This window comes from Rattus norvegicus, chromosome 17, assembly GCF_021556685.1.
Source record: "Rattus norvegicus strain SHRSP/BbbUtx chromosome 17, alternate assembly SHRSP_T2T, whole genome shotgun sequence".
Lineage (NCBI taxonomy): Eukaryota > Metazoa > Chordata > Mammalia > Rodentia > Muridae > Rattus > Rattus norvegicus.
This window is the reverse complement of record NC_141550.1, coordinates 7,977,501-8,003,303: the sequence shown is the minus strand read 5'-3', so window position 1 is coordinate 8,003,303 and position 25,803 is coordinate 7,977,501. Positions and strand designations below refer to the sequence as shown.

The window sequence follows — 25,803 nt, the reverse complement described above, 5'->3', positions numbered from 1 at the left end:
AAGACAACTATATAGTTTGAACTAAATGTCACCATTTCTTTTTTTATTTTGTGATTTGGCTGCTAAGAGTCCCAGGGTGGAGATGGAGCTCTGCATGTGTGACAAAGAGTCCCATACCCAGCCAGAGAGGAGGAGAGGACAGGGGAGGACATGGAAGGGGAGAGGAGGGGAGAAGGAGAGAGAAGAGAGGACTGAGGGAAGGGAAATGAGGAGGGAGGAAAACTTGTTTTCACACACAGAGCTCCCAGTACTGTTATAGGGTCCAGTGCTGGTCAGGTCGGTGAAGCTGCGCTCTGCTCTGATGTCCTTCCCAGCTCACGAAGTCTCCATCATTCCTTTCTCTTCGGTTTCCTAACCCTGCTATGTTTTCTTCAGAAACACAGCCACCCTCATGGCTGCCGGCCTGGAAGAAACGAGACTCCTCAGGTGGGCGCATCCATAGCAAAGACCCTCGGGGCAGCGCCTCCTTGGTCTCCTCACACCACACGTGTTGAGTAGCATTGGGTTTAAAGTACATTATTTTAACAATGGGGTTTGTCTCGGTTGAAATCACCACCATGAAGCTTTCCTACCAGGAAACAGGATGGAATTGGGCTGTGGGGAGAAAATGGTTTGCTTCCTCTGAGTCTCTGGCAAGTCCGGATTGGACTCCATGGGTTTTTGATTGTTTGTTTGTTGTCATTGTGAGAAAGAAAGCCCACACTCACTGTCTTAGCTGACACAGCCCATTTGAGAGACCTTAGCAGCAGACTGTGATCTCCTACCGCATTTTCTTTCCTTTGATAAATTACTTTCTAATCCACCATCGCCAACATCCTAGGAGACTCTCTTTCTCTCTCCCGTCCACGGAACCCTCCTGAACTGTAAATGCAGAGCCGCCAGGCCTGCTCCCCACAAATATGCCTGGGAGTTTGAGAACCCAGCCCAAGGCACTTGACAAATCCTTCCGATAAGGCAGTTTGGGAGTACAAGGAGAGGATTTCGTTCTAAGCTCTGAAACATTTCTTATCTGATGATCTTTTGAGTCTGTTTTTGTGGGGGATCGGGAAGCCATGCACGCTGATGGCTAGCAGGAGGCGAATGTCTCCTTTCGTACGTGCGTGCTGTATGTGTGCGTTGGGGACAGCCCGTGGTTCGTGGGCGAAGGGAGGATCTGGAGATGGGTGGTCAAGGCTAACGGGGGAGGGGTTTACTCTGGGTGTTTTGTAGTCAAAGGTTTAAAAACAAACTACATCATCAGCCCGTGGGCTTCGATAACAGAAACGAACTTGAGAAAAGCTTCCTCCGATCTCCAGTGAGATTGGGAGATGGGAGCCCTCTCTCTCGCTATGAGGGCTTTCTGTCTGCAATGCAGTACGCCTTGCTTTGCCCACAAGTGCACACACTTGCATGTACGCGCGTGTTAGTCTTTGCTGTCGTTTTATACAGCCGTGGTTCAGACAGTTGCTTGCTTCGTGTTCTCTGAAGAAGAGGAAGCAGAGTATTATGTAACTGAGTGGAATCTCAGAAATTAGTGCTGATATTTGGTAAGCTGTTTCCTCTTCTCAGTGTGACTAATTTGTGCTTTTCTGGATAAATGTCAAAACTGCAGCTCTCATCAGAAAGTGTGCGTGCGTGTGTGTGTGTGCGCACGTGTGTGCACACATGCGCATATCCATTTGTGTGCACTGTTCATTTGTGTGCACACCTATGTGCTTATGCATGTGGATGCCAGAGGTCAATGTCTTTATTGTTCTCCATCTTACTTTCTGATATCAATTCTCTCACTGAACCTGGAGCTCACAGATTGGATTGACTGACTGGCCTGCAAGCTGCAGAAATGCTCCTGTCTACCCACCTGACCCCCACCAGTGACGGGGTCACAGGTGTACTTCGCCACACTCAGCATTTTACCTGCGTGCTGGGGATTTGAACTCAGATTCTCAGGCTTGCACGCCGAGCACCACCCAGGCTGAACCATCTCCTTAGCCTCCCTCATCGACGTCTGAGCTCTCTGTTAACTTTCTCAGAGGCTCATTTTTGAGCGAGGGAAGTTCTTAATGCAGACACGTCATCATGGCCTGGTGTCTGGAATGTGTGGGCATGTGCAAACAGGTTTCCCCGTTGGGCTCAGAAGGCCCTACTTTGGGCTGAAGTCTCAGTGGGAGATTTAGGTTTGAATGGAATGGGATCCGCCCAGCTCACTGGCAGCTTCTGTTGAGATACAGACACAGCCAAGGTTAGCAACAGTCTATAAGGTGTCTGGCTTCTGCCTGTGGCCAGCTGCACTTGCTTCAGAGATCCCAGGAGCAGCCCTCACAGTGCTAGTTATCAGCCAAATGTGACACATGGCTGCATATTCCTAAAGGTCCCCTGTGGGCCTCCCAGCAGCTCTTGCAGCCTGTTCCAAGCCTCACGCTTGGGAGGTTGGGGTTTGGGGGGCTTCTCATCACTTATAAGCTGGCCCTGTTCTGACTGGGGCCTGAGGAGTTCTAGCTGTACACTGCCCACCCAGGAGAGGAGCAGAGGCTGACTCACTTCTACAACTCAGAGATCCACTCTCATTGGCTACCGTGCTCGGGAGGAAAGCACCTCCCCAAACCTCTCCAGTTCCTAAAAGTTAGGGTTGAGATGCTAGTTAGTGAATGGATCCTACCACCCACCTACAGCTCGCAGGTCCCAAATCCGATCTTCAAGAACTGTCTTGAGCGCGATTGGTGTGGATCCGTATGCCGAGCCTGTCCGCAGCGTGACCTGGCATGGCGGTGTTACCTATTGAAGGGACACAGATGCCAGTGAGGGTTGGGTGAGGTCCCCTCTCTGTGGCTGCTTCTGACATTAAATATCTGTGTGCTGCTGCCTGGCTTTCTGTAAGGGTGGTCTGTGAGAGGGTTTCCATAATGTGGAGGAAAACAGAGGCAGACTCTCAGGCCAGATGCGAGCCTCTGTATTAAAAGGACTTTTATCATGAGTTTGTCTCGAAGCCAGAAAAAAAAAAAAAAAAAAAAAAAAAAAAGCTGCCAGAGAGAGGTTCGGGCAGCGCCTGGAGTTTGGGCGATGTTTCCTTTGAGGTCTGGTGGTCAGTTTCTGCCATTTGTGTGTTGGGGGGGAGACCCCCTCTTGCTCTGCTAAAGGGTAAGTTATTATCTAGAAGGGAGAGCCCCAGTTCTGTGTTAACTGATATGTACACGACAGGAACTTCTGTCAGGAAGGAGAGCAGTTTGCCTAACGTCAGGCTTGCCTACTCCTTTTAGAATAGTGATTTGTAAAGAGCTGCCCTTCCCACCCCCATTAAGGCTGTGAGTTGAATTCAAGGCCTGGAGCCCTAGAAAGCACTCTCTACCCTAACAGCTTTAATGAGACCAGTTAGCTGTGAGGCTAGCAGGCCACTCCCTGGTGGCTGTCACCTCCTCTGCAAAGTGTCAAGGTCTGTCAGGCCCTGCCTGCCTTTTCCGGACTTGCCAGCCATGTTAAGTCTGCCCTCCACCTGGATGAGGCACAGGACGAGCGAGGGGTGGGGAGCGGTCACAGCTGCTGGGTGCCCCGTCAAGCGTGGGGGCTTCGGGATCAGCAAAGTCAGCGGGGCTTCACTCTGCCCTCGTGGCTCCCGGTCTAGTGAGAAGGAGGCGTGCAGGGAAAGAAAGGAGAGTACATAAGGGTCACGAAAAAAAAAAAAAAAAAAAAAAAAAAAAAAAAGAACCATAAGGGTCACGTGAGGGAAAAAGCTCCGCGGCATGCTCCGAAGAAGTCCCGTGGGGGCCGTTGCAAAGCGAGCAAGTTTGGTCAAGATGGGGAAGATGGAGGAAGGACCAAGGGTGGGTTGCGGGAAAGGGAGGCAGGAGTGAGTCACTCAGCTGGGTTGGAAGGTGAGGGAATGTTTGAGGGAAATCTAGGGGCGGGGAGAGCAAAGGCCACGTTGCGGGGGGCGGGGGGAGTCTTGCGGTGGGTGGGAAAGGGCTAGAGGGCACCTGGTGCTCAGGGGCACCGAGATACCTCAGATATGTGGGGGCGTGGCTGCCTAGGCGTGTCTGGTTCGCAGCCCAGCTATGCCCTGGAATCACCTGAGAGCGTCCAAACCGGAAGACGTTGCCTACAGACGGACGAATGCCCGCATGCTCTCAGCCATGCATCGAAGCTAAAATATGGATCTCATGGGATAGAGAGTAGACCATAGCTATCAGAAGCTGGGAGGACCATGAGGAGAAAGGTCTGAGAGAGGAAGGCTAATAGGTCCGGAGAGAGAGTCGGGCGGGAGAGGTGACTTCTATTGTTCTAGGACGGAGATTTCCTTTAGTGTTACCTACCAGCTGGGCTAATCAGATTTTCACTCTTGTGATGGAATGACCCGGTATAAGCCCCAAGGGAGGGAGGATGCATTTGGGCTCCTGTTTTTAGGGGTCTCAGCTCAGAAGCCTTGATTGGTGATTCTGAGCTCAGGAAAAGGCAAAACGTAGCCTGTGGCAGTGACTGACTGGAGCATGTGACAGAGGCCACGTCTTGCCTCAGGCAGACAAGATCAGGAGTGGGGAAGGGGCTGGAGACCAGGTATAACTTTAAAAGCTCGTCTCTTTGGGGCCTACTTCCTTTAGCTTGACCACACCTCCTAAGTCCACACTATCAACTAGGGATCAATGAGGGTGCTCAAAGTCAACCCAGAACACCAACACATGCTGCGTATGTGTCCCAAGATATCATACTGCACCCAGTAAGTGTGCACAACTGTGCGTCTGTTTGGTTAGGGATTCTGGTTTATAGTCGGTCCAGGGCATGTCTCAGGGTGTTGGGTATCTTAAATCTCCCAACCATCGGCAACTCTGAAATGAAGACAGAACTGATCACCACATGCTTATTAAGGATTCCAAGGACAGGGTGGCTCCAGGGTGTACCAGAAATGCTACTGTTCTGGGCTGTAGACCATCGTTGAGATAGCAGGAGTCTGTGGCCCTGCAGCTGCCAAGTGCAATCTGACTCACCTAGAGGGGAAAAAAATGAGAAAACCTTTGGGTATGTCTTGGATGCTGGCCTTAGCTGAGAGAGGGCTATTTCGGTCACATGTGGTTCTAATACTTCAAGGACAAATGAGGACTTCAAAATAGTATACCACCTCCTGAAGGTCTAGAGGAACATCTTTCAGGACACAGAGGTATACCTTACCAGAACCAATTTCTAGATCCTCCTTGGTCATCCCTCTTTGCCAGCACATCTTCCCCCATTTCTGTTCTCACCTTAATGAAAGCAAGACTTCTCTGTAAGCACCACACTGTAAGCGTTGTGCCAAAACTCCCACCGGAGGCAGGGAGAAAGCACAGACTCCAAGACCCATTCAAGAAGCAGGTGAAGTGTGCACCTGGTTCTGTCGAGACGGTCTCTAGTAAGACACACAGACTTGTCTTTCTCCCTGGATCTAGACTAAGGCGGGTAGTAATATGCTCATGTGAATTAAACTGAAGTCCTGAAGAGCTCACCCAAAGACACCTGGGCCAGTGTGACAGCACAAGTTGGTGGCCCACACGTACCAAGCCCTGCAGACCAGAGGTGCTAAGCTCTCCTTCTGTGGCTCATCCAATCCTCCCACGAGCCTGTAGGTTCCACCCTGATTTCCGATCACAGAGAACACTCACGCACAAGACAGCAATAACTTGCCCGAGTCTGGGAAGAGGTGGACTTGAAATGGGGCAGAGATCTTTTTCATAATTAGATGAACCAAATTTACATTTCCAGTTATTTTGACAAAAAAATAAAGTACATATACATTCAATATAATACTCTAACGTTTTTAGGCAATGATTTAAACATATAATACAAAAATCTTTATGTATAAGCTTTAAAATGTACAAGAAGGTCAATTCTTTGAGGAGGTTTACAAACAATGTATTTGAAGGTTGCTGACTTTGAGCCAAACAGCCTTGGCTAAGACTCTTGGCTCAGTCTCTGTGCAGTGCTGGCCAAGTCCCACCTTTTCTGAGGCTCAGCCCCCCTGGTCTGCAAAAAATGAAGACAAGTGTCTTTTCAGCAAGGTCGTCAGAAAGATCAGACCAGATATCCAGAGAAGTGACCTGGCATGTGGCCCACTCCGCTGAATGGTAAGAATCATTAGCGTGGTTGGCATCTTGGAAACCTCCCTGGCATGGGAGGGGATCCATTTAAGCGAACACCCTCCCTCTTTGCTAAGAGCAATGGTTCCCGTGGAAATCTCACACCGAGTGGGAACACAGCGCAGCTAGGCTCCATGTCTCTCACCGTCTTCCCTTTTCAAACTTTCTCAGAGAAAATCTCAAGGACATACCTTCTCCAAAGACTGTAGGTCCACAGTGACTTTTCCTTCCCATCACGCAAGGTAGTGATGAATTCTGGGAATGGGGCAAGCACTCCCCCACCCTCACCGATCTGGCCATCTGGTGAGGATAACAGGCATGCCACTGGTTGCCATGGTGACAGTAGACCAACAGGGCCAATGGAAGAAGGCCAGAGAAGGGCACCTACCAGATTATGGTCAGCCACGCGAGTGTCCTACGCAAAGAGTTGTCTAAGTTAAACTGCAGTGGGCAAGTGAAAGTCGGGCTAGATTCTGAGAACAGAAGACTCTCCTAACATTAGCTGTAGGTTTACTGGTCTTGGATTTGAAGTCACCCATTCCCCTGTCTCACTAGGCAATGACATGCATCTGGCAAACATACAGAATCTTCTGAAGTCTCGTGTTTACCGACCTAGTTGCTAGACTATGTGGTACCACACCTAACTCACCGGTAAACATTTGTTGGTTGTTAAGTATAGAAGGAAGGGAGGCCTCTTGCAAACTCTTTAGATTTTTCTTGTTATCATCTCTGGGCTTGTGCACCATTGCATGAAACCCAGTCTAGCCAAAGTGGGGTTACCGGTATCTTACCTGAGGGGTCCAAAGGCACAGTTCCCTAGGAGGTAACATTCTGAATGTATGTCCACATGCGGTTCCAAAAGCAGGATTTATTTGGGAGAACTTGGACCGCAAGAAGAATGTATGGCCGCTGATCCCTGGACCGGGGTTCTGGGCTGGTAATGGTAAACGTAATGACGTGACTTGTCTCCGCCTGCATCTGCTGTCCCAAACCAGAGAAGAGCAGAGTCCTCAGTGGGGATGAGAAGGCAGGATTGTCCATTCACACTTACTCGGTCCTAGCAAGTCAGATCTAGTCACTCAGCTGACAGCCTCAGCTTTCCTTGCTGCCTGAAAGGGACCTTTGCCCTTTGCCGACCCATCCCTTTCCCCCTTCGGGGCAGTCTTTTCAAACCCACAGAATTCTCAGACTCAGGCTAACAGCCCTATTCACCAACAAACGAAAGCATCATTCTTTTTAAGACCCGAAATGAAGACCTTCTGTGACCTTCTAGAATCTTCTATTTGTGGCATGTTCCTGGAAAGCCACAAGTCAGTACTCCTTGTGTTCCCAAGAGCACAAAGCTAATTCTTACACTACCAAACCATCGGAATCTCACGGTCGGCTCCAGAGGGTTGGCAGTACCATCCTGGCCACCGAACTTCCCATTCCTCTGCTGAAGAAGGTCACACTTAACTCAAACCAATCTGTGTTTCGTTTTTTTTTTTTTTTTTTTTCTTCCAGTTTCTGACCCTCAGTGCTGATTCTCCCTGTGGTTTATGGCAAGAGAAGTTGCTCAATGACTGAGAATCCAGAAGAGACTGTGAAACCCAGGACAGAACCCAAGCACAACCAGGGAAGCTGGGATCAGCTAACTTAGTTCAAGACTTTGAGGCACACATGAAGAGTTTGGGTCCCAGACCAAGGTGCTCAAGGCCAACCTTGCCTCAAAGAGGGAGGTCAACCACTTGAATCAAGTCAGATCTAACCATATCTTCCATAGGATCTCTTTCATGAAAACAGGCCTAACTGTCCCTACTAGGTCCTTTTTCATGCCTATCTGTAGCCCCAGTCACTTGATTCTGCCTCATGCATGTGGTTGACTTTTGTAAGCATCAACAGTTGGGAATAACCCTCTCTTGCTTCCTCCCTCCTGGACCACAGGAAAGACAAACACTTCATCTATAGGAAGGACAGGGTCCTAAGTTAATGGTTTCCAGAGTGCCATTTCTACAATAAAAGGTTTCTATCCCAAATCTAGCCTCTGCTGTGACCCTTGCTTAGGACCACTTAGAAGCATTCTGTGGCCTTCTTTTGGAGGAGACATCTTGGGCTACGGTCTTCGTGGCTTGCTATCATCTACTCTGAGGTCCTTGCCAGGTAAACATTCAACATGGGCCAATGCCTCCAGCCAAGTGAAGCCTCAGAAATAAAAACACACAGGCCATGCTGCTGGGACCAGTAGCCGCTTGCTGCTAGCTGGAGAAAGGACTCCCATTCGTTATTGTCCCAGAGCTGACACCATGCCAATCCGCACATCTGGAATCGATTAGAAAGAGAGAGCATGAAAGCCAGGGTCTCATGACTCTGCTGTCTTCCTTTCTATTTAACTCTCTGGTTAGAAGTGATAACTCGAGTCTCTAGAGTAAGTACAGAGGCTAAAGAAAAAAAAAACGACTCACAATGGCACAACATCATTATTTCAGGGGGGCTCCAGTGAGCTTTGACTCTCAATAAACACGTGTGCATCATGCTGTATACTTTAATCACCATGCCAAGCCTTAGTGAACCCAGCCTCGAGATCCGTGTCCTTCCCCAACTTGGCAGACTTGGCCGAAACGTCCCCAGGGCTCAGTAGAATTTGCACTTATTGGATTTGGTCCCACAGCGAGGGCCTGGTGTTTGCAGACCACAAAGGCCTCCACTTGTTGCCCTTCCTTGCTTCCTTGAAACTGCAAGCAACCAGAAAGTTCAGCAGAATCCTGAATGGCACCAACACATGACGTCGGTTGATGGTCCTGCAGGTGACATGAAGACCCACAATTCTTGGGGCCTACTTTGGGGCTTCTTGCTTTTGGAGAAGTGGCCCAAAGAAGAATGAGATGATCTACCTTAGAGAAGACTAAATGAATCAAACCTCACCGTGCTGGGAACACGCTATGCCATGGGGAGGAGGGTCAAAGATGATTTGATGTAAAGAATCAGGACGGTGTTATTTGGCCATTTGGAATTAGTGTCTTCGAATGCGACGACTCCTTGCTCTCCCGAGTCTCACAAATTATCAAGTACTAACAGGAACCAGAAAGCCAGCCGAGCAGTCGTCTCCAGTTTCTGCCCGAGGAGTTGCAGGCTACCTTGCTGACACAGCTTCCCTCTCATTCAGATGATGAATCACCTCTTCTGGGAAGAGTCTGGGACCCCTTCCCCCCTCCCTGCCCACACCAGCTGTATGGCGTGGCGTGTGGTTGGTACTTCCCTCAGGAGCTGCTTTTGCATTGAGCCTTGTATTAAGTGCTGATTTCACCGTGTGTGTCTGGCTCCCTATGGGCTGAGTGCCTCCCGCCAGTCATGACTCAGTCCTGTCTGGAAGCGGCGTGCAGCCCACTAACAGGCTGGCTGTGGAGAGAGCTCAGACAAATGGAAGACCCCGTCAAGACCTACTTTCTGGAGTGTGCTGACTTCTGAAAACTGCCAGAACATCTTTTTTCCCCCCAAAGGGGCTGACTAATAATAGGATGGACCCAGCCCCTAATGTGGCTGCTGCATTAGAAAGAAAGTAACTTTTGTTGTTGCAAGACTTCCACGTCCTAGATGTCAAACAATGCTACAAGTTCAGCTAATTCATATACATGAAACGAGTAATGAAACAAAGTATCCCAAGTTCTTACAGCTACTAGCTCAACTAATTCGCATACATGGAACATGTATTTGATCAGTATTGGAGCAAAGCATTTAAAGTCCTTTCTTTCAGTGTGCCCAGCCACACCCTCACCGCCACACGTCACTTCTTATTTCGCATGGCTTTCTGGTACTCTATAGAAGCTTCCTGGTTATGAGGCCATCTCCAGACGGAGCTGCACTAGGCAAGCTAGCTCTGCCTTACCACAGTCGGACAGAGGAATTGCTTCACGTGTAGAAGGTTAAGGAGGGTTCTAGATAGTCTGAGCGGAAGGATGGAAGCAAGCAGGCTGCTGCCGGGGTTGTGCTTAGGAGTCCCTGAGGGCTTGGGAGATTGCTCTATGGGTAAAGGCACTCACCGTCCCCCAGGACTGAAGGCCTGAGTCCTACCTGACCCAGTAGAACTGACATGATAGGAAGAGAGAAACGACTCTTGGAAATTGTCCTCTAACCTGGCTTGTACCCTATGCCAAGCACACATGCATATGTAAATAACAAACAAACAAATAAAAACTAAGAGTCCCTCATAAGTTGAGGCCATAAAGCTTGGCCTGGGGCCTAGATCTCTGATATGAGGTCTAGGAAATACCCCCTCCAACAGGACCCAGTATTCAGAAAGTAAAATATTAGCTGTAAGTTACCTAGGTATCCGTGTAGATGGTAGGGATGTACTTCAGACCTAAAACCGAAGGCCCCCTTTGTGCTCAAATGAGTATGTGCTTCCTTGCTGCACTTCTAGGGATTGAACCTCGGACCTTGGCAAGCCCTCCGCCAACAACCTGCATCCCCAACCCGCTCAGCTGTGTTTTTTATTTTTTGTTGAAGTTCTAAATGCTTCCTCGGAGCTAGCACCTGCAACAGGATTGTCTGGAGAGAGCAGAGAGTCACAGCCAGGGGATCAGCAGTATAGCTGGCTGACTAGAGTCCCCTCTGGTGAGCCTGAGAAGCACCATCCCAGAAAGACTTGCCAAGTCATAGATAGGAAGTGTTCTTGTGTGCCAGGAGTGGAGACAGTCCCCTGGTGAGCTCTGTCATTTGTTTGAGACACAGTCTCTCACTGTGTAGCCCTACCCACCTAGAACTTGCTATGTGAGGTCTACCTCACGGGCAAGCAATACTAATTCAAAGACCTTGGCTTTGAGGTGACTCTGAACTTTGGCCCAGTGACCTCTGCACTCTGGAGAAGAGAACACTGGGCTACTACTTTCCCTGCCAAAGCTGCCTCTTCACCAGGGAGGATTTGGGAAGATGGGAGGGTCTGTCAACTGAAGCTTTAAGCAAAGAAAAAGGTAGGGTTTCAGAAGCTACGTTGCTACCCTGCATGGAGAGGGATACATCTTTGAACAACTTCTTCAGGAATAGACCTGACTGGGACAGTGAGGGCAAGAGGAAAAGACAAGCACACTGGGAAGTTGGGATCGGGGGGATGGGGCTCTCTGATGGAGAAACAGCAGTACCCTGGAATTGTCGTCTACAGTTGAACACATAGGCAGGGTTACTGCCTACAGCCGAGATTAGAGGCAGGTTTAGCTAACTAAGGTCTGTAGGGGCCATCTCTGTAGGGGAGCAGTCTTCAGCCATAAGCATTCGGAGAGGACAGGCCGTGGTGGACATTTTCTGCACACACTGTGAACATTCACACTTGGGGCCACACGGAAGGCTTTCCAGCCCCTTGAGCCTCGTGGGGAGAGAAGGGCCTTCCCGTTTTCCCAAGGATCCGATGCTATGGGTCCTTGACAATGGGCACCTGTCACACGTTCACTCAGGATTTCTTGGGGCTTCCTCTACTCCCTACAGTCTGAGCTTGCACGGTGGTTTTGGGAGACAGCGGGGTGAGGGTGGGGGCTGCTCTCTTCATACACTGACCTTGCTTTACCAGCTTTGGGGACTCTCTAGTGAGTTTCTTTGGGTCTCCCAGCCTTCACCTCTTTGTATGAGGAGTCGTGAGGACAATAGTACTCCATCCATAGGATTCTCTCAAGGGCGGAGGGCTTCACGACTTGGGCAATCCACGGACAGGCCAGCACTCCGCGTGTGCACATGCGTGCCACTTTCTGATTCCTCCTGACATGATTCTCAGACTTGGTGTCTCTATTTAACACAGCCTTGGATCCTGTCTTCCTGGCTGGGCCTAGTACAGCCAGGCCTGGAACTTGCTAGATGAGGTCTACCTGCCTCTGAAGCTAGGCGGGGTTTACAACCTTGAATGGTGCCATCAGCAAGGTTGTCGAAAAGATGTGTGGGCCAGAGAACTGGGTGAGTTCCTGACTTCAGAGCGCACAGCCACCTGGTGCTGTCTAGCTCTCTGGGCCATTGCCCACCTTGGAGAAAAAGATAAACATCCAGGAAGCAGTGGACTGATGTGGCTAAGCCTGGTCTCACAAGCCAGCCAACTGCCGACCAAGGGCATCACTCTGCAAAAGTATTTGAGGTGAGGCAGTTAAAGCAACCCCAAGAATGCCCTGGGTTCTTCTTGGAGATTTCAGCTGAGCCAAATCAATGAAGCTCTCTTATGGAAAAAAAAAATCAATTTCCCTGGAAAACAAATTTGGGTTCTAACCAGCAAGTAGCATTTGGCAAACTCTCATGAAGAAAGCCAGTGTTTGGAGACGGGAAAACAGCAAGGCATTGAGCAGAGCATACCTGGGGCCTTGTGCTATTCAGGGTGGAACCTGGGAGCCTAGTGCTGTTTCAGGGCTGTGACAGCTGTGGTTTCCATGAGCTGGGAAGTCCAAAGCTGTGGCTTTGTCTCAGGAGCCAACTGTCACAAATCTGGGTCTGTCCGAGCCTCCCTAGGAGCCTTGGAAGGGGTGAGGATAGGGTGGGGGGCAGAAGATGACTTGGATCCCAGTCTTCTGTCCCCATTCAGCGTGTAGAAGTCACTATCAATAAGACGACCCAGAGGAAAAGCCACTTGGTGGTCACACCTTGCTGGTCATCCACATTGGGAGCTAACCTCAACACAAGCAGAGATTTCCTAGGGTAAATCTTCCAGTATTCCTCTTGGGCCAATCATTTGACTCATCCCTTATCCTCCCCCGAAGCCCACTAGGGAACATCACTAAGGGACCCTGTCAAAATGTGGAGTCTGACTCTGTGGGTCTGCAGAGGGCCCCGTTCCTGACGCCTTCTCCGGTGGCGTGGATGCTGCTCTCCGCGTGTCAGACCTGGAGTGGCAAGGCTGTGGGAGAGTTCTGGAAAGTCAGCTCCCACCCAGATCTGTCGTCAGCCCATAACTGTAGCAAACAGGCCGCTGCTTCTTGCCCACACGAACGGGAGCACCGCACTGCGTGACAAAGGAAACACGCTCGTTTAACATGGAAATGCTCGTGCCGAGCGTGCCTCCCTGTCCCTTCTGGGTTGCACACGGGGCAGGCTAGAGGGGCTGAGCGTCCTCTGGAAAAAGCTTTGACCATCTCCCTTGGTGCTCAGGAATTACCAGGAACGTGGGGGTAGGAGGAGCACTGTCTGAGCTGGCCCCATGCCCGCCTCCTGGTCCACAAACACAGGATCCTATGCAAACAGCTCATTGGAAGCCCTGGCTTGTCTTTTGCCGCTGAAGGGCCACTGTCTGCACAGCCTGAAGTTGTTTTCAAATAACTGCGGGAGAGCTCAATTGTGCCACGAAACACAAAGCAGCCATTTTTCTAAAGTACCTGGTAGTAAGTAAAGGTCTAGCAATTACTGTTCCAAACGAGCCTCATTTTTTCTCTTGTTTAGATTCTCTAACGTGCAAAGAAGGAAAGAAAGGAAGGAAAAAAGCTTCTCAAATGAAAAGTCTGTGTTCTGCCCTGGTGGCTCCAGGTCAAGGGGCTGGAGGGCCTCCCCTCCCCGGCAACATCACCGTCTTTGAAGCGGCAGCTCCTACCGTGGGGGGGTATGTTTATGTTACTGCCTTTTATGGTTCGGGGCAGTGTGGAGCTTGTGGCGGAAATTTTTTAAAAATATCTAAACAGTAACCGAGGCTTTACTGTGATCTCCTCACTGAGCTCATGGAAAAACTCGACTCATCGAATGTTAGTTTTATGGAGAGGGGAGTGAGGATGGGTGAGATCACTAACTAGCCTCGCTCAGACCCTCTCCGTCTCTCGGGAGATGGGGGTGCTGGACTGGAAGGTGGAAAGTGTGCCTCCTCCCAGACTCTTCCCCCCCAGTTAACAGGGCCGCTTCTCTTGCCTCGGGGGAGGCTTTCCGGGACTGGGCCTGCACTTGACAACCTATGGGTGTTTTCTTCATCCCAGACCGCACACTCATCGAGTCCAGAGATGTGGCTTGCTTTCTAGTGGAGCAGACGCTGTTTAGATGTGCTCTGTGTGTAGCTTTTCTCTCCGTTCCTCCATTAAGGCCTTCTCCCTCCCACCGCATCTCCTGTCTCTACCCACTAGGTTATCAGCAGCATCCTTTGAGGGACCACCCTTTACTTGTGCCTCCCCTCCAGCAAATCCCTGATGCCTCTTTGCTCCACGTCCCCCTCCTTAAAGAACGGCTTCCAGGTCTGAATCTCCACCTTTCATCCCTCCCTCAAGTCCTGGACTGGGCCGTCTGTGAACATTCCACTGAGATGAATCATGTGTACCTCAGACTCATCAAGTCCCAAGCTACTCGCCCTTCCCTGGCAAAGGACACCTGTCCCCATGCCCTTCCTATGAGAAACAGCAGCGGCAGCCACCACGGGGTCCAGATCTCAAACACCTTTTGCGTCCCGTCCCCCATGCTTCTTTGTCTCCCCACCTAGCACATGGTATACTCGTCCCTTTTCTCACTGCTGGGACAATGCTTGACAAGAAGCAGTTCGCAAGAGGAGGATTTGTCCTGGCTCATGCAGTTCAGAGAATGCTGTCCACACGTGTGGCCGGGAAGGCAGGTAGCCGCTCGCTCACATCTCACATCAGTTCGTGGGAACGTTCACAGCTCATCCGGTTCTCTTTCCTCCCTTTTCATTCAACCCAGGACTCTGTCCCGTGGCCCGACACCGGCACCGTGCAAGACAGACCTTTAGCTTTTGGCTACTGTTTTTCCTGAAACACCATTCAGTGCTGAGCTGCACCTATGCCCCCCGGGCATTTGCCAGCCCAAGTCTGTGGGCAACCAAAATGAAGCAGCATCTGTAGGTCGCATGCTCCCTTGAGACTATTGTCTTTTAGACGTATGTCCATCCCTTCTCCTCTTCCACTACAGAGGCTCAGGCTCCTATGTGGTCCCTTTCTGCTGCCCGCTCAGGACACCAGTGGGGCCACTCATTGGCTTCCCTAACACTGCCAGGATCCTCAGCTCGGAGCTCTCTTCTGCCCCATTCTCCACCCAGCATGCTTTGCTCAACTGGATAGCTCGGGCCCTCTCAACCCATCCTCCTTTTGCCTTGCTAAATCCTGTTCAACCTTCAGATCTAAAAGCGGCCACTACCAAACTCAGCTTGGGCCAGGTGCCCATCCCAGACTCCTAAGGTCCCAGGTGCCCCGCTCCAAGGCCCATGTTCTCCCACTCCTGGGAGCTCATCTCTGGGGCTAGTGGTACTAGGTGAGGGGAGGGTGATTAATAGATGCTAGGATGAGTTCTCACCTACCTACCATGTGACTGTTGGCGTATTTCGAACTCATCCAGGGCACGGCTCTTAGCTGATCTATCTCTTTGCGGCATCTACCTGGCACTCACACATCTTTACTGAAGCCAGGCGAGGGATTCCTGAATGCCAAGGTGTGAGCCCCACCTCTCCTATCTTTTGTCAGCAGGAAGATTTGCTCCTCACCTACAGTGAGCGGCAGAGCTGATGCATCTGGACTGCAGAGGCCAGTCTGACAGGCCTAAGCTTGTGGGAGCCAGCGCAGACCCTCTGGCTTCCTGCAGTCTGGTAGGGAGGTAGGTATCTTTGGGCTCCAGACATGAACACCTAAGAGAGAGTGAAACTTGAGGACGCTTTCCTTTGGACCCGCACTTTGTGCGAAGTGGGAGGGCGTGTGTGAGCCGCGGGGCGGTGCAGGAGGGTGCGGGTGTTTAGTTGTGGTGTGGCCTGGGAGGCGCCGGCTGCCCTTCCCCTCCCTCGGCTGCTCCCTCCCTCGGGCTACTAAACCCAGCGCGCGCTGCCCCGCCGCTCTCACTTCGCCAGCGCCGCCCGCGCCTGCTTTCATCGTGGGTCCGCGCGTGCTTCAGCTCCATGGCGCTCCTCGTGCGGCTGCTGCCCCTCGCTCTGGCTCTGTCTCTGGGCTTCACCGGGACCCTGGCGGGCCCGGCCAAGTCACCCTATCAGCTGGTGCTGCAGCACAGCCGGCTCCGGGGCCGCCAGCACGGGTAAGTTCCAGCCCTTCTGTAGTGGGAGGTGCAAGCACAGGACAGGTCGCTGAGCTGCCAGTGCGCTCAGCTGGGGACATCATAGCTAGCCAGAGGTGCAGGGGACAAAGGCCGAAGGAAAATCAGCCATTGCATAGAGAGACCAAACCTGCGTCGAGGGAGGGACTGTGGGTTGATGAGATGTGGGGACACAGTGGAACGCTTTGTGGCAAAAGGGTTGGGGGACTGGCCAGTGACCACAGAGTCAGACGAAAGTGCATGAACCAGCTTAGGGGACTTTCAGTCTCCTTTCTTGACTCTAGGTAGAAGGTGGAATGGGCAGCTCTCAACCAGAATCACCATCACCCTGAGAAGGTACCCACCGGGGGGGGGGGGGAAATCCAGGCAGGTCACTGTCCAGTGATTCCAGGAGTGAGATTGGTCATACCTGGTGGCAGGACCCTAGGTGCCCACCGCTCCTGTGCACTTGGTATTGCTCTGCTCCCAAACACTCAACACCCAACAGTGCTTTCTGGCCACAGATGTATAGCAGGAGGCTTCACCACCCTTCACACATGCTAGACAGATTGGGAAACCGAGTTTTGAGAGGGTACCAGCCTGCCCAGCCATATACCCTGGAGTCAGGACTGGAATCTGTCTTAAAGCGACGCCAACTTTGTAAACATCGGTCATTGGTGCTTTGGGTATTTCTCTGAGACACTGCAGATGTGTAGGCTTTCGGAGACACAATCTGGCCAAGGCTTCACCCTGATGTAGAAAGAGGCTGGCACAGTGTTTTCACACACAACCAGGTCATGCCTGCTTCAAACGCAGCCTGGCTTTGCTGCACTTCCAGTCTACCTGGGTGCACCAACACCATTTGAACTAGAGGAAACTATATGGAAGCAGTGGAGGAATGGCTTCTGAGGAGGCCCAGGTACCTGTGGTCAGGCATTCATGCCCCAGGCTATGCCTGAAACTCTCTAAGAGAGCACACAGTCCTGTACTCAGATCTAACGAGAAAACAAACCACGTGGCTAGTGACGGTTGTCTCTGTAGACCTTGACCAAGCTGCAGCCCCCAGCAAGTGGGTATGCTCTGAACTTGGGTAAAGGATGCTAATTCTAGGGCACAGTTACCTTTCTTCTGCATGTGGCATTCAGGTGTCTTGTAGCCTCCCAGATGCTCAGTGCTTGGGGAAAAACAAGCCGCCGGTTGCAGGACTGGCCACAGGCAGAACAGAGCCAACCCAGGCCATTCCTCAACCTCACGCCCTCCTGGAAGGAGGCAGCCAGTGGAAAGGTCCTGGGGTCATTTTTTAACTTAGGCTGTGAGCATGAAGGGTTGAGAGGGCAGATGGGGAAAATGCAGATTCGAAACCTCAAAGCAGAACCTTGACAACTGGAGCATCTCTCATCCCTGCCCTGTTCACCTTTAGTCCCCGCTGCCTTTCTTGCGTTCAGTTCTGTGCCTCCTTCCTCTTAATGACCAAGGTCGCCACAGGTCACCCTGCAGCATCGTAACTCAGAGCTGCAATGCCACAGCCACAGTGAGGTCTCTAAAGATAGGTAAGATCTATCCTGGAGGCCAACTGCCTGCCCTCCAGAGTCCAGGACACTGATTGTTAGGAAGACTGGAGCTTTAAGAAACTTCAGATGTGGACCAGTGAGGTGGCTCAGCCAAGGCCCTGGTTGCCAACCCTGATGACCCACATGGAATAAGTGAACCAGCCTCCCAGAAGTTGTGTGGAGCTCACTGTGGCATGTGCTTCCAACCAAACACAAAACGAGCAAATGATTCTGATTTACTTCTCTGAGGTATTCCCTGTGCTTTGTGCCCCGAGTTGGAAAACTTGGATAAGTAACCTCGGGTGGGCTGATGGATCAAGAGATGAGGTGCTGAGCAGGGGGATGCGTGCCTTTCATCCCAACTGCTTCTGAAGCTGGGCCAAGAGGCGGGCAATTTAAGGAGACCCCCATCTCACAGTAAATATAAGAAAGACCCTCCTTCACCAAGGGAGATCTGGATTCCCCGGGCACACGAGCTGTGGCAAATTGTTGCAGAGTTGCATTTACTCCGACCTAACGGTCCCTGAAAAACCACGGGACCGCCTGGCCTTGCACACATGGGTGTGGCACCTTGTGCAGATGGATAACCTTGTTCCAGTTCCAGCCCTTTATTCAAAGCGAGAGCTGGAGAAAGGAGAAGTTTGGGGGAACTACAGGGTGTCCTGCGAGGGAGGGAAATGACACTGTGCGTACCTAGTCCCCGTGCACAGGGTGTTCATCACCCTGCTCCCTTTACCTCCTCATGCCCCTGCCCCCAGACACTGCAAAGTTCCTATTTTAGGGAGGGAGAAATTGACGCTTTGGATGCAAACGTAGAAAGCTGGTAGTGGGTGGGGGTTGCCGGGTGGTCCTTTGTCTCCCAGCTGTGTCTGTGTAACAATGGGGGGTGGGCAACGCAAAATGAGAGAAAGTGGGCCACACTTTTGCACAACATCGAGAGAAACTGGATGGAGCTTTCAAAAGTACTTGGTTTTCACACGCAAATAGAACAGCAGAGTTGCTGGGTCTCGGGGCAAAAGCCCTGCTCGGTTTTTTTTGTTTTTTTTTTTTTGTTTTGTTTTGTTTTGTTTTTTAACACATTTTAGCATAGATTTCCTGTGGACACAGCTTATCTCCACCCCCAGCTTCTGCTCCTGTCACAGGGGCAGGAGCAGTGGAAACTATACACAGGCGAGGAATGCTGGAGCCAAATCCACAGAGATTCACTGAAGAGCCGCCGGCCGCCCATGGCGAGCTGCGGGGAATTCATCCACAGTAATTATTTCCTGCTCAGTTGGACAGGAGGACTTCTGGAGTCGTACAGCAGTGAGTACGACTGGGGGCTGGAGTGCAGCCTATGGGAGCTCTCCAGAGGTTATTCAAGGACCTTGAGAGAAACATGAGGATCCTCTGGCTGCAGAGCCTCTAAGGGCCTGGTGAGACCCAGCTAAGGCCAGCTGATCCAGCCTTCACTTGTCTTCTGTCAAGATGGCTTTCCTAATATCATACCTGGTCTGCACACTGATGTCTATTAAACAACAGCAGAGAGCAGGCGCATGCTACATGGAAAGGAAACGGGGGAGAAATAAAGGGTCAGAAGGAACAACCGCCTGATCAGTCACTCAGCTGTGGACAGGATGAGGTGGTAGCCACAGATCTTCCCAAACGCCACGCTCATTACAGGGCTCTATGGACCACAGCAAGCGAGCGAGCGAGCTAGTTGAAACCGAGTCCAAATTGGCCTCAAACTCACTGTGTAGCCCAGGTAAGCCTTGAACTCAGAGCAATCCTCCTGCCTCTGCGTCGCCTCTTTAAAGTGTTGGGAAACGGCCACTGAAGAGATGGCCCGAATTTGAATGCATCCGAAGTTGTGCGAACACGGACATCTCACGAACACTCTGAGTCTGTTTCCTTTACTTTTCCGACTCACCCTTCAGTCCAAAGCCTATTGCTGTCTGCTCGGGAAGAGCCTCATCTTTGTCAACACGAGGCATGGCAGATGTGAAGAAGTCCCCACCATCACCATCACCATTCTGGTTGTTCCGTAGAAGAAAATGCATCCGAACAGCGTCCAGAAAAGCCTTCTCAGCAGAAACCAAGGCAGGGTGTTTGCTTCTGCTTTCCCAGAGTAATTGGGGATATTTTTAAACTCAATGGCTCTCAGCCATTTCTAAGGTGCCTATTTCTGCCCGACTCTATCCAGACCAAGAACACTTATCTTTATGGTTCTGGAGGGCAGCTGGAGAGAGGGAACATAGGACCTTTTTGGTACCCAGCACAAAGTAAGGTCTGTACCTGGGGGAAGTGGGGAGCAGCTCTGAGGGATGGGCCATGGGGAGTTAAGTAGGAAGGTACTCCCTGTCAGTCCTGACAGCAGCTGGCTGTGCACCCTGGTTTGCAGAGTGGATACTCCCATTGCGTCGTCCCGGGAGCCAGGCAGCTGGTCTAGACACGCAGAACATGCTTGTGGAACTGGCTGAGAAGCGCTGGCAGCCCTCCCCTCTTGACAACAGGACCTCTGACACATACTGGGATGCCAAGTCTGCTCAGGGCAGGTTCAGATAGAGGAGGCTTGGCAGGTCTCAGCAACATGGCTTAGAGTTTACCCGTGTTTGTAGCCTGTAACCTGTCCCTAAACTTTTAAGGTTTTTTTTCCACTTACACTTAGTACTTGTCCATGCCAGAGAAGCCTGTGAGATGGACTTGAGGAATTTATTTCAGGAGAAGATTTTTATGGGGAGGTTGTACAAAGACCCCACCAAGGTTTGCCCCAAACCACCAAAATGGCTGTCTTTCCTCTCTCTAGACCTCAGTGTGGGCTAACTGCTGGCTACCTCAGTAATACTGTTGCTTTGGTTTCCAGCCCCAATGTATGTGCTGTGCAGAAGGTCATTGGCACTAACAAGAAATACTTCACCAACTGCAAGCAGTGGTACCAGAGGAAGATCTGCGGCAAGTCGACGTGAGTACCTGTTGCCATCAAAGACCTCCATCCACCAAGGAAGGCACACTCTGTGTGTGTGTGTGTGTGTGTGTGTGAGAGAGAGAGAGAGAGAGAGGGAGGGAGAGGAGAGGGAGAGAGAGAGAGAGCGCCAAGAGCCAGCTGCCAAGGAGGCCATATTGAGTAAAAAAAAGCTGTCAAGGAGGTCACACACTGTGCGTGCGTGCCTGCATGTGTGTGTGTGTGTGTGTGTGTGTGTGTGTGTGTGTGTGTGTGTGGCAGGTACCCTGGGCTGGCCAGCTCCAGAGAAGGCCAGATGACTGAGGAGGTGAGAAGACGCATGGACAGACATGTCATGGAATGCGTGTGGGGTGTGGCACTTTGCGAAGCTGTTTGACTTTTAGATTTTTAGCGCTGCTGACAAGACTTGGCAGTGTTGATTAGGGCAGTTAGGGTTGCAAGAAGCGTGCTGGGTTGAGTGTGCACGTGTGAATGGTGTGTGTGTGTGTGTGTGTGTGTGTGTGTTTCTCTCACTAAATGATACAACTGTTCAGAGGAGCTATGTGAACAGTTTACCGCCCCCCCCCAGGGGTAAAAAGCTGTTGGTGAACCTATCCCCAAGGTTACCCTTGTGTCAGCAAGCACCAAAGTAAACACTTCAGAAAGCCTGGGTGCTTAGGAATTTGCACACCAGGAAGCAGCATAGCAAAGTGAGACATGAGCTCAGGCTCCAACTCAGACCTTGGCTCTGCCACTTACTTGGAGATGTCTCCTCAGTTGCCTTGTGTGCACGAGGGGTGCATTGAGAACTATTCCTAAGGGGACTACGGTGCCTGCGCATCGTAACTACAACCCCAGAATAGCAAACGTAGACAACACTTACAGAAGGAAGGGCACACCCACAGAGCCCGGTGGTCACAGTAGGCCTTGTGAGTGCCTCTCTTTGTGGAGGGAGGTGGCCTCCGCTCTCAATGCCTGGCTCCCTGGTGGAAGCAGTTGAATGCATGCTCTAACAGAACTCTGGGAAACCTAATGGCTTTAGCACTGACAGTCAACAGATCTCGGGCTACAGAAAAGAAATTGTGCTATGGCAAAATCCCCGGAGCCATTTGTGGAGGGACCTGGCCTTCCTCTTTTCTGCAAAATGGGATGATTTCCCTGAACTTACCCCAGTGTGAGAGATTTTCTAAATTGTGTTCCTCACCCTTTCAAGCAACCGTCATCTCCCACGGAGAGGAGGAAACGCTGCATCCCCCCCCCGCCCCTCCCCGCACACCTATGGAAATGAACACACAGTGTGAGGCTGGGATGGTTAGGCAGTTTTTCATCCTGGTCTCAAAGAGCAGAACAGGAGCGAGACCGGCAGCTCTCTGGGAGTCTCTTCACAGTCATGGCAGCGACTCCCACCGGACGGTGGACAGCCTCTGACAGTAGTGTGAGCTGGGATGCCTCCCAGGTTCAGTGAACGGAATGCTCAGCAGAAATTTTTTGCTGTTTAGGGCAAAAAGAGATGTTTCGAATTCTATACGGAAACATCCTCGCCGGACACCCAACTTTTAAAAACCAATAGCTCTCAGAAATGGTGGATATAGTCGCACAAATGTATAATCTACTCAAACACGGGCTGCTTAAATTAAACACAAAGTCAGGCCAGGCCCCATGTCATTGTTTCTTGGAAGATGGCCAAGCTACTGGGGCCAAGAAGCAGAGCTTCGTGTCAGAGCTCCTGTCAGGAAGCTAACCATGAGGTGGCACTGGCCATTCTGCTTCAGATGGGCCTATGTCATAGCATTTGACTGAGGAAACCTATGGTGACTTGATGGTATCTCTTGAGAGCTCCCATGTGTTGACAGTGAGCTGTCTTGGCTGATCGGCTCCTCCTACCTGCCTCTTTTCTCCGCGTGCCTCGAGGAGGCACAAGCCACAGGGGCGTGTACTGACAGATAGTAGCTGATTAAGTCCTCTCCTCTCACCTGAGTTTGGTTCTGCGAACACAGTAGGGTAGTGGGACAGCCCTCTCACCCCACTGAGTATGTGTGTATGGGGAGGGGGGCACCAGCTCCAGGAAGAGGAAAATGTATGAGGACGTGGGTGGGAGAAGGATGTTTGTAGCGGGGTCAGTCAAGGATAAGGCCATCCAAGACTTTGAGCTCACAAGGCTAAGAGGAAGAGATACTCACATTCAACTCCTGGATGGAGCGGCTGCTTTGGGAAGCCTCAAAAAAAAAAAAAAAAATAGAAAAAGAAAGAGGAAGTGAGCAGAAGAAAACATGAATCGATAAAAAAAACTTTATGATCCCTGATGGAACATCCTGTGAGGCCTTGGCCTCGGGAAGGTGGAGCTGACTTGGAAGAGACCCAGGGACAAAGAGAGGAGAAGAAAGAGATAGAGTTCATCTCTGTGGTCCTTCCTCTAGGACTAAGTGTCACAGGACAGCGGTGTGCATAGGAGGGAGGTCTGGAAGGGAGCTGACTTCAGAAAACAATTAAGTGCTAGTAGGGGGGTCCCCACTGGCTGGAATTAATGTCCTCCTGACTGGGTCCCTGAGGGGCCTCGCTGGATGAAGCATGGGGCTAGAAGTGTGGTGGCTGGAGCAGAGGGATGTCTTGACGAGACAGCATGATCACTGGCATTTTCTCGGGAAGCTGTCAGGGGAGCTGTGTTGGAAGCGTGTGTTGGGATGAGAGTAAGTGGGTCTTCAAAGGGCCTGAGACCAGAAGGAAGTTTTGATGAACACCAAGTGTGGAGGTAAAGATCATGTCACGTGAGGTCACCAGAGAGATGGCAGCAGGCCTAGTGTGTCTGTGTGGATGGTGTCTTCCGGAGGGTAGAGTAGCCCTGCCACGCTCAGCGTTGTCCTTGGCAGTGAGGCTACTGGGTCTTCCAACAGTAGCTGTTTGGTGGCTTGCAAGGACATGGTTGGTAGAGGAGCCCTGTTGGGTGGGTTGAGTGAATTCTATCCCTTAGAAATTCACTTTAGAGCTATAGAACACCCTGGCCACACGATAGCTAAGAAGTCAGAGAGTTGTGGATGACAGACAGCAGCCCACTCTGTGGTTTCAGGCCCAGGTTTGGCAGGGAGTCATAAAGGTTTATGTGTGGGTTAAGGGAGACTCAGGCTGCTTCTCTGCAGGCCTCGTATGGGAGGCTCAGGGGTGGAGCGGGAGGAGGGGTGGAGGTCTGTTCGGCATACATGTTGAAGCTGACACTACTGAGATGTCACAGCTGTGGCTGGAGCTGCGGCACCCTGAAGGTGGTACAGAAGGGCCAGTGTGGAAGCTAGCACCTGGGTGTGAGAGCGGTCCATCCCAGCATCTTTACGTGGTTCCCCTGGCAACCACGGGTGAGAAGCCATTTTCTTGAGCCAAGATGAATTGGCAGGACACTCCTGTTTCTCCAGCAGCTGGCATTGCTTTGCCCTTCAGCTCCATAGCAGGAGTTCCTTGGTGCTGTTGTGTTTTATACAAAAAGAAAGAAAAAAGAGGAAGGGATATGTTTGGTAGAGAGAGTGAGGTAAGGTGCCGGGGAAGGGGGTGTCTCTGTGGGCTCATGCTGAGGCAACCCTTCCCCTTGAGGTACCAGCCACATGATGACGATGGTATAGTATAGAATAGAGTTTATTCAGGTTCAGGGAATAGGGAGGAGAGAGAGAGAGAGAGAGAGAGAGAGAGAGAGAGAGAGAGAGAGGAGGAGGAGAGGCTGGCTGTGAACATGTGGAGAGAAGAGGGAGAGGAATGGGGAGAGAAGGGACAGAGAGGGAAGAGGGTAAGAGAGTGAGAGAGCAAGAGAGAAAAAGGAGGGGCAGGCAGCCCCTTTTACAGTGATTCAGGCACACCCCACTATTGCCAGGTAACTGTGGGGCGGAGCCTAGAAGAAATGCTGGGACTGGTACTGTCCCATCAACTTGGAGGTCTACTTCTTGTCGATGTCATTGTGGCACAAAGACAGAAGCCACCCTTTTCCTCCTTCCCATGCATCCTTGGTCCCAGAAGAGGGTTTGTCAGAGCCGTCTGCACTGTCCCCCAGACCACACCTGAGCACATTACCCGTCCCCCTCCATAACCAGCTGTAAGATAATGGAGACTGAGCAGACAGACAGCGGACTTGGGGCAGTGCTTACTAAACCTTCCAGCTCTAGACTTTCTGTAAACCAGGAGCCCGCTCAGCTGGTGTGGAACTGTGTTCTGTTGAGAACATTCACGGGGGCCGTGTACTGTATGGGGGTAACGATCCCCCAAAGGTCCCCACACCCTAGTCTGAAATCTGTAAATACATTCCCTCACATCGCGGAAGTGACCAGGGTGTCAGCCTGACGTGAGTCTGATGGGATTCTAAGGGTCCCTGTCGACGGGCATGCCGGTAGCGTTAGAGTCGGAGAGAAAGGGGGTGTGCTGTTCAAATCCAAAGCGATCGTGAAGTCGCTATAGGCTCAGGAATACAACAACCTCGAGGAGCTGAAGGGCAGCCGGGGAGGGGATTATCCTTATAGCTTCTGAAAGGATCATGGCTTTGATATTAGGCCCACGAGGCCGATTTTGGACTCTAAGCTTTCAGAATTGTGACACAATAAATTTATAATATTTTAAGCCAACGAAGTTTGCGACAATTTTCTCGCAGCAAGCTACCTACCGGAAACTAATAACAGCCCTCACCGCTGAGTTTATAGCTATCACGACGGGATATGATCAGTGGTCTCACGTAGATGAGGTCTCTACTGATGGGGCTGTGTTTGTTATATTAAATTATATAACTGAACTTCTGTTTCAACATTTCCATGGGGTGGGGGTGGGGGTTACTCTGTCTGTCTGTTTCAGAAGTTCCAAACCCAGTGCTTCCTGCCTGTTTGCCAATTCAGTGCCTGTAGTCATTCTCTGACCAAGCAGTGTGGGTTTTATTTTTTTTAAACCCATTTGCAGATGGCAATACTGAGGCTCCAGAAGCCTGGGCATCCTACTGAGAGCCAGCCATTGAGAGGTCTGGCCACTCTGTGCTTTCCCCTAGAGAATCAAGCCTGGTAGCTAGGGCCAACAATGCCACCGGTACCCAAGGGAGCAAGCCATGCTCTAGGTGGACTGCCCCAGGTCTTTCCTTTCAGCCCAGATCTGTAGACAGGGTCCTAGAAACAAACCCTGTTGGAATCAGAGCCACCCTTGGGGGCCAGAGTCACCATCACCTCCTGGTGGCTTACTCCGAGTCTGGTAGTCATTGAGAAGACAGTGTGAGGGCTGGAGAGATGGCTCAGTGGTTAAGGGCACCGACTGCTCTTCCAGAGGTCCTGAGTTCAATTCCCAGCAACCACATGGTGGCTCACAACCATCT

The 25,803-nt window shown here is 51.2% G+C and overlaps 2 protein-coding genes across 8 annotated transcripts in view; one reads left to right on the top strand and one right to left on the bottom strand.

Moving 5' to 3' along the window:
• Positions 1–12: 12 nt before the first annotated feature.
• Positions 13–15,618, bottom strand: LOC102555503 (uncharacterized). 4 transcript variants are annotated; one of them, XR_015641051.1, is made up of 8 exons: positions 15,478–15,618; positions 6,866–7,052; positions 6,463–6,489; positions 6,266–6,374; positions 3,973–4,952; positions 3,427–3,591; positions 2,643–2,751; positions 13–403 (listed from the first exon to the last, which is right to left on the bottom strand). XR_015641051.1 is itself a non-coding variant. In XM_087591639.1 (7 exons), exons 2-6 carry the CDS (start codon positions 6,902–6,904, stop codon positions 2,672–2,674), a joined length of 342 nt encoding a protein of 113 aa, XP_087447765.1. In that variant the 5' UTR covers positions 6,905–7,055; positions 15,478–15,612; the 3' UTR covers positions 13–403; positions 2,643–2,671. The 4 variants fall into 4 exon arrangements, 1 of the variants encoding a protein (XP_087447765.1); XM_087591639.1 differs by lacking the exon at positions 3,427–3,591 and having other exon boundaries at positions 4,866–4,952; positions 6,866–7,055; positions 15,478–15,612; XR_015641049.1 differs by lacking the exons at positions 3,427–3,591; positions 3,973–4,952; positions 6,463–6,489; positions 6,866–7,052; positions 15,478–15,618 and adding an exon at positions 1,894–2,193 and having other exon boundaries at positions 6,266–6,331.
• Tgfbi (transforming growth factor, beta induced) overlaps positions 15,081–25,803 on the top strand; it is a 29,898-nt gene continuing 19,175 nt past the window's right edge. For 2 of the 4 annotated variants that reach the window (XM_087589659.1, XM_087589657.1), the window contains exons 1-2: positions 15,081–15,587; positions 20,406–20,504. In XM_087589659.1, the coding sequence (XP_087445785.1) occupies positions 15,499–15,587; positions 20,406–20,504 (188 nt within the window). In that variant the 5' untranslated portion in view covers positions 15,081–15,498. 4 annotated transcript variants of the gene reach the window in all.

What these genes read in the sequence shown, in the direction of transcription:
- LOC102555503 (XM_087591639.1), bottom strand. Translation starts at nt 6,904, where the DNA reads ATGTTACCTCCTAGGGAACTGTGCCTTTGGACCCCTCAG. An exon ending in TGTGCCTTTGGACCCCTCAG is followed by an intron (nt 6,490 to 6,865) that starts GTAAGATACCGG and finishes CTCTTTGCGTAG; the next exon opens with GACACTCGCGTGGCTGACCA. An exon ending in GCGTGGCTGACCATAATCTG is followed by an intron (nt 6,375 to 6,462) that starts GTAGGTGCCCTT and finishes TATCCTCACCAG; the next exon opens with ATGGCCAGATCGGTGAGGGT.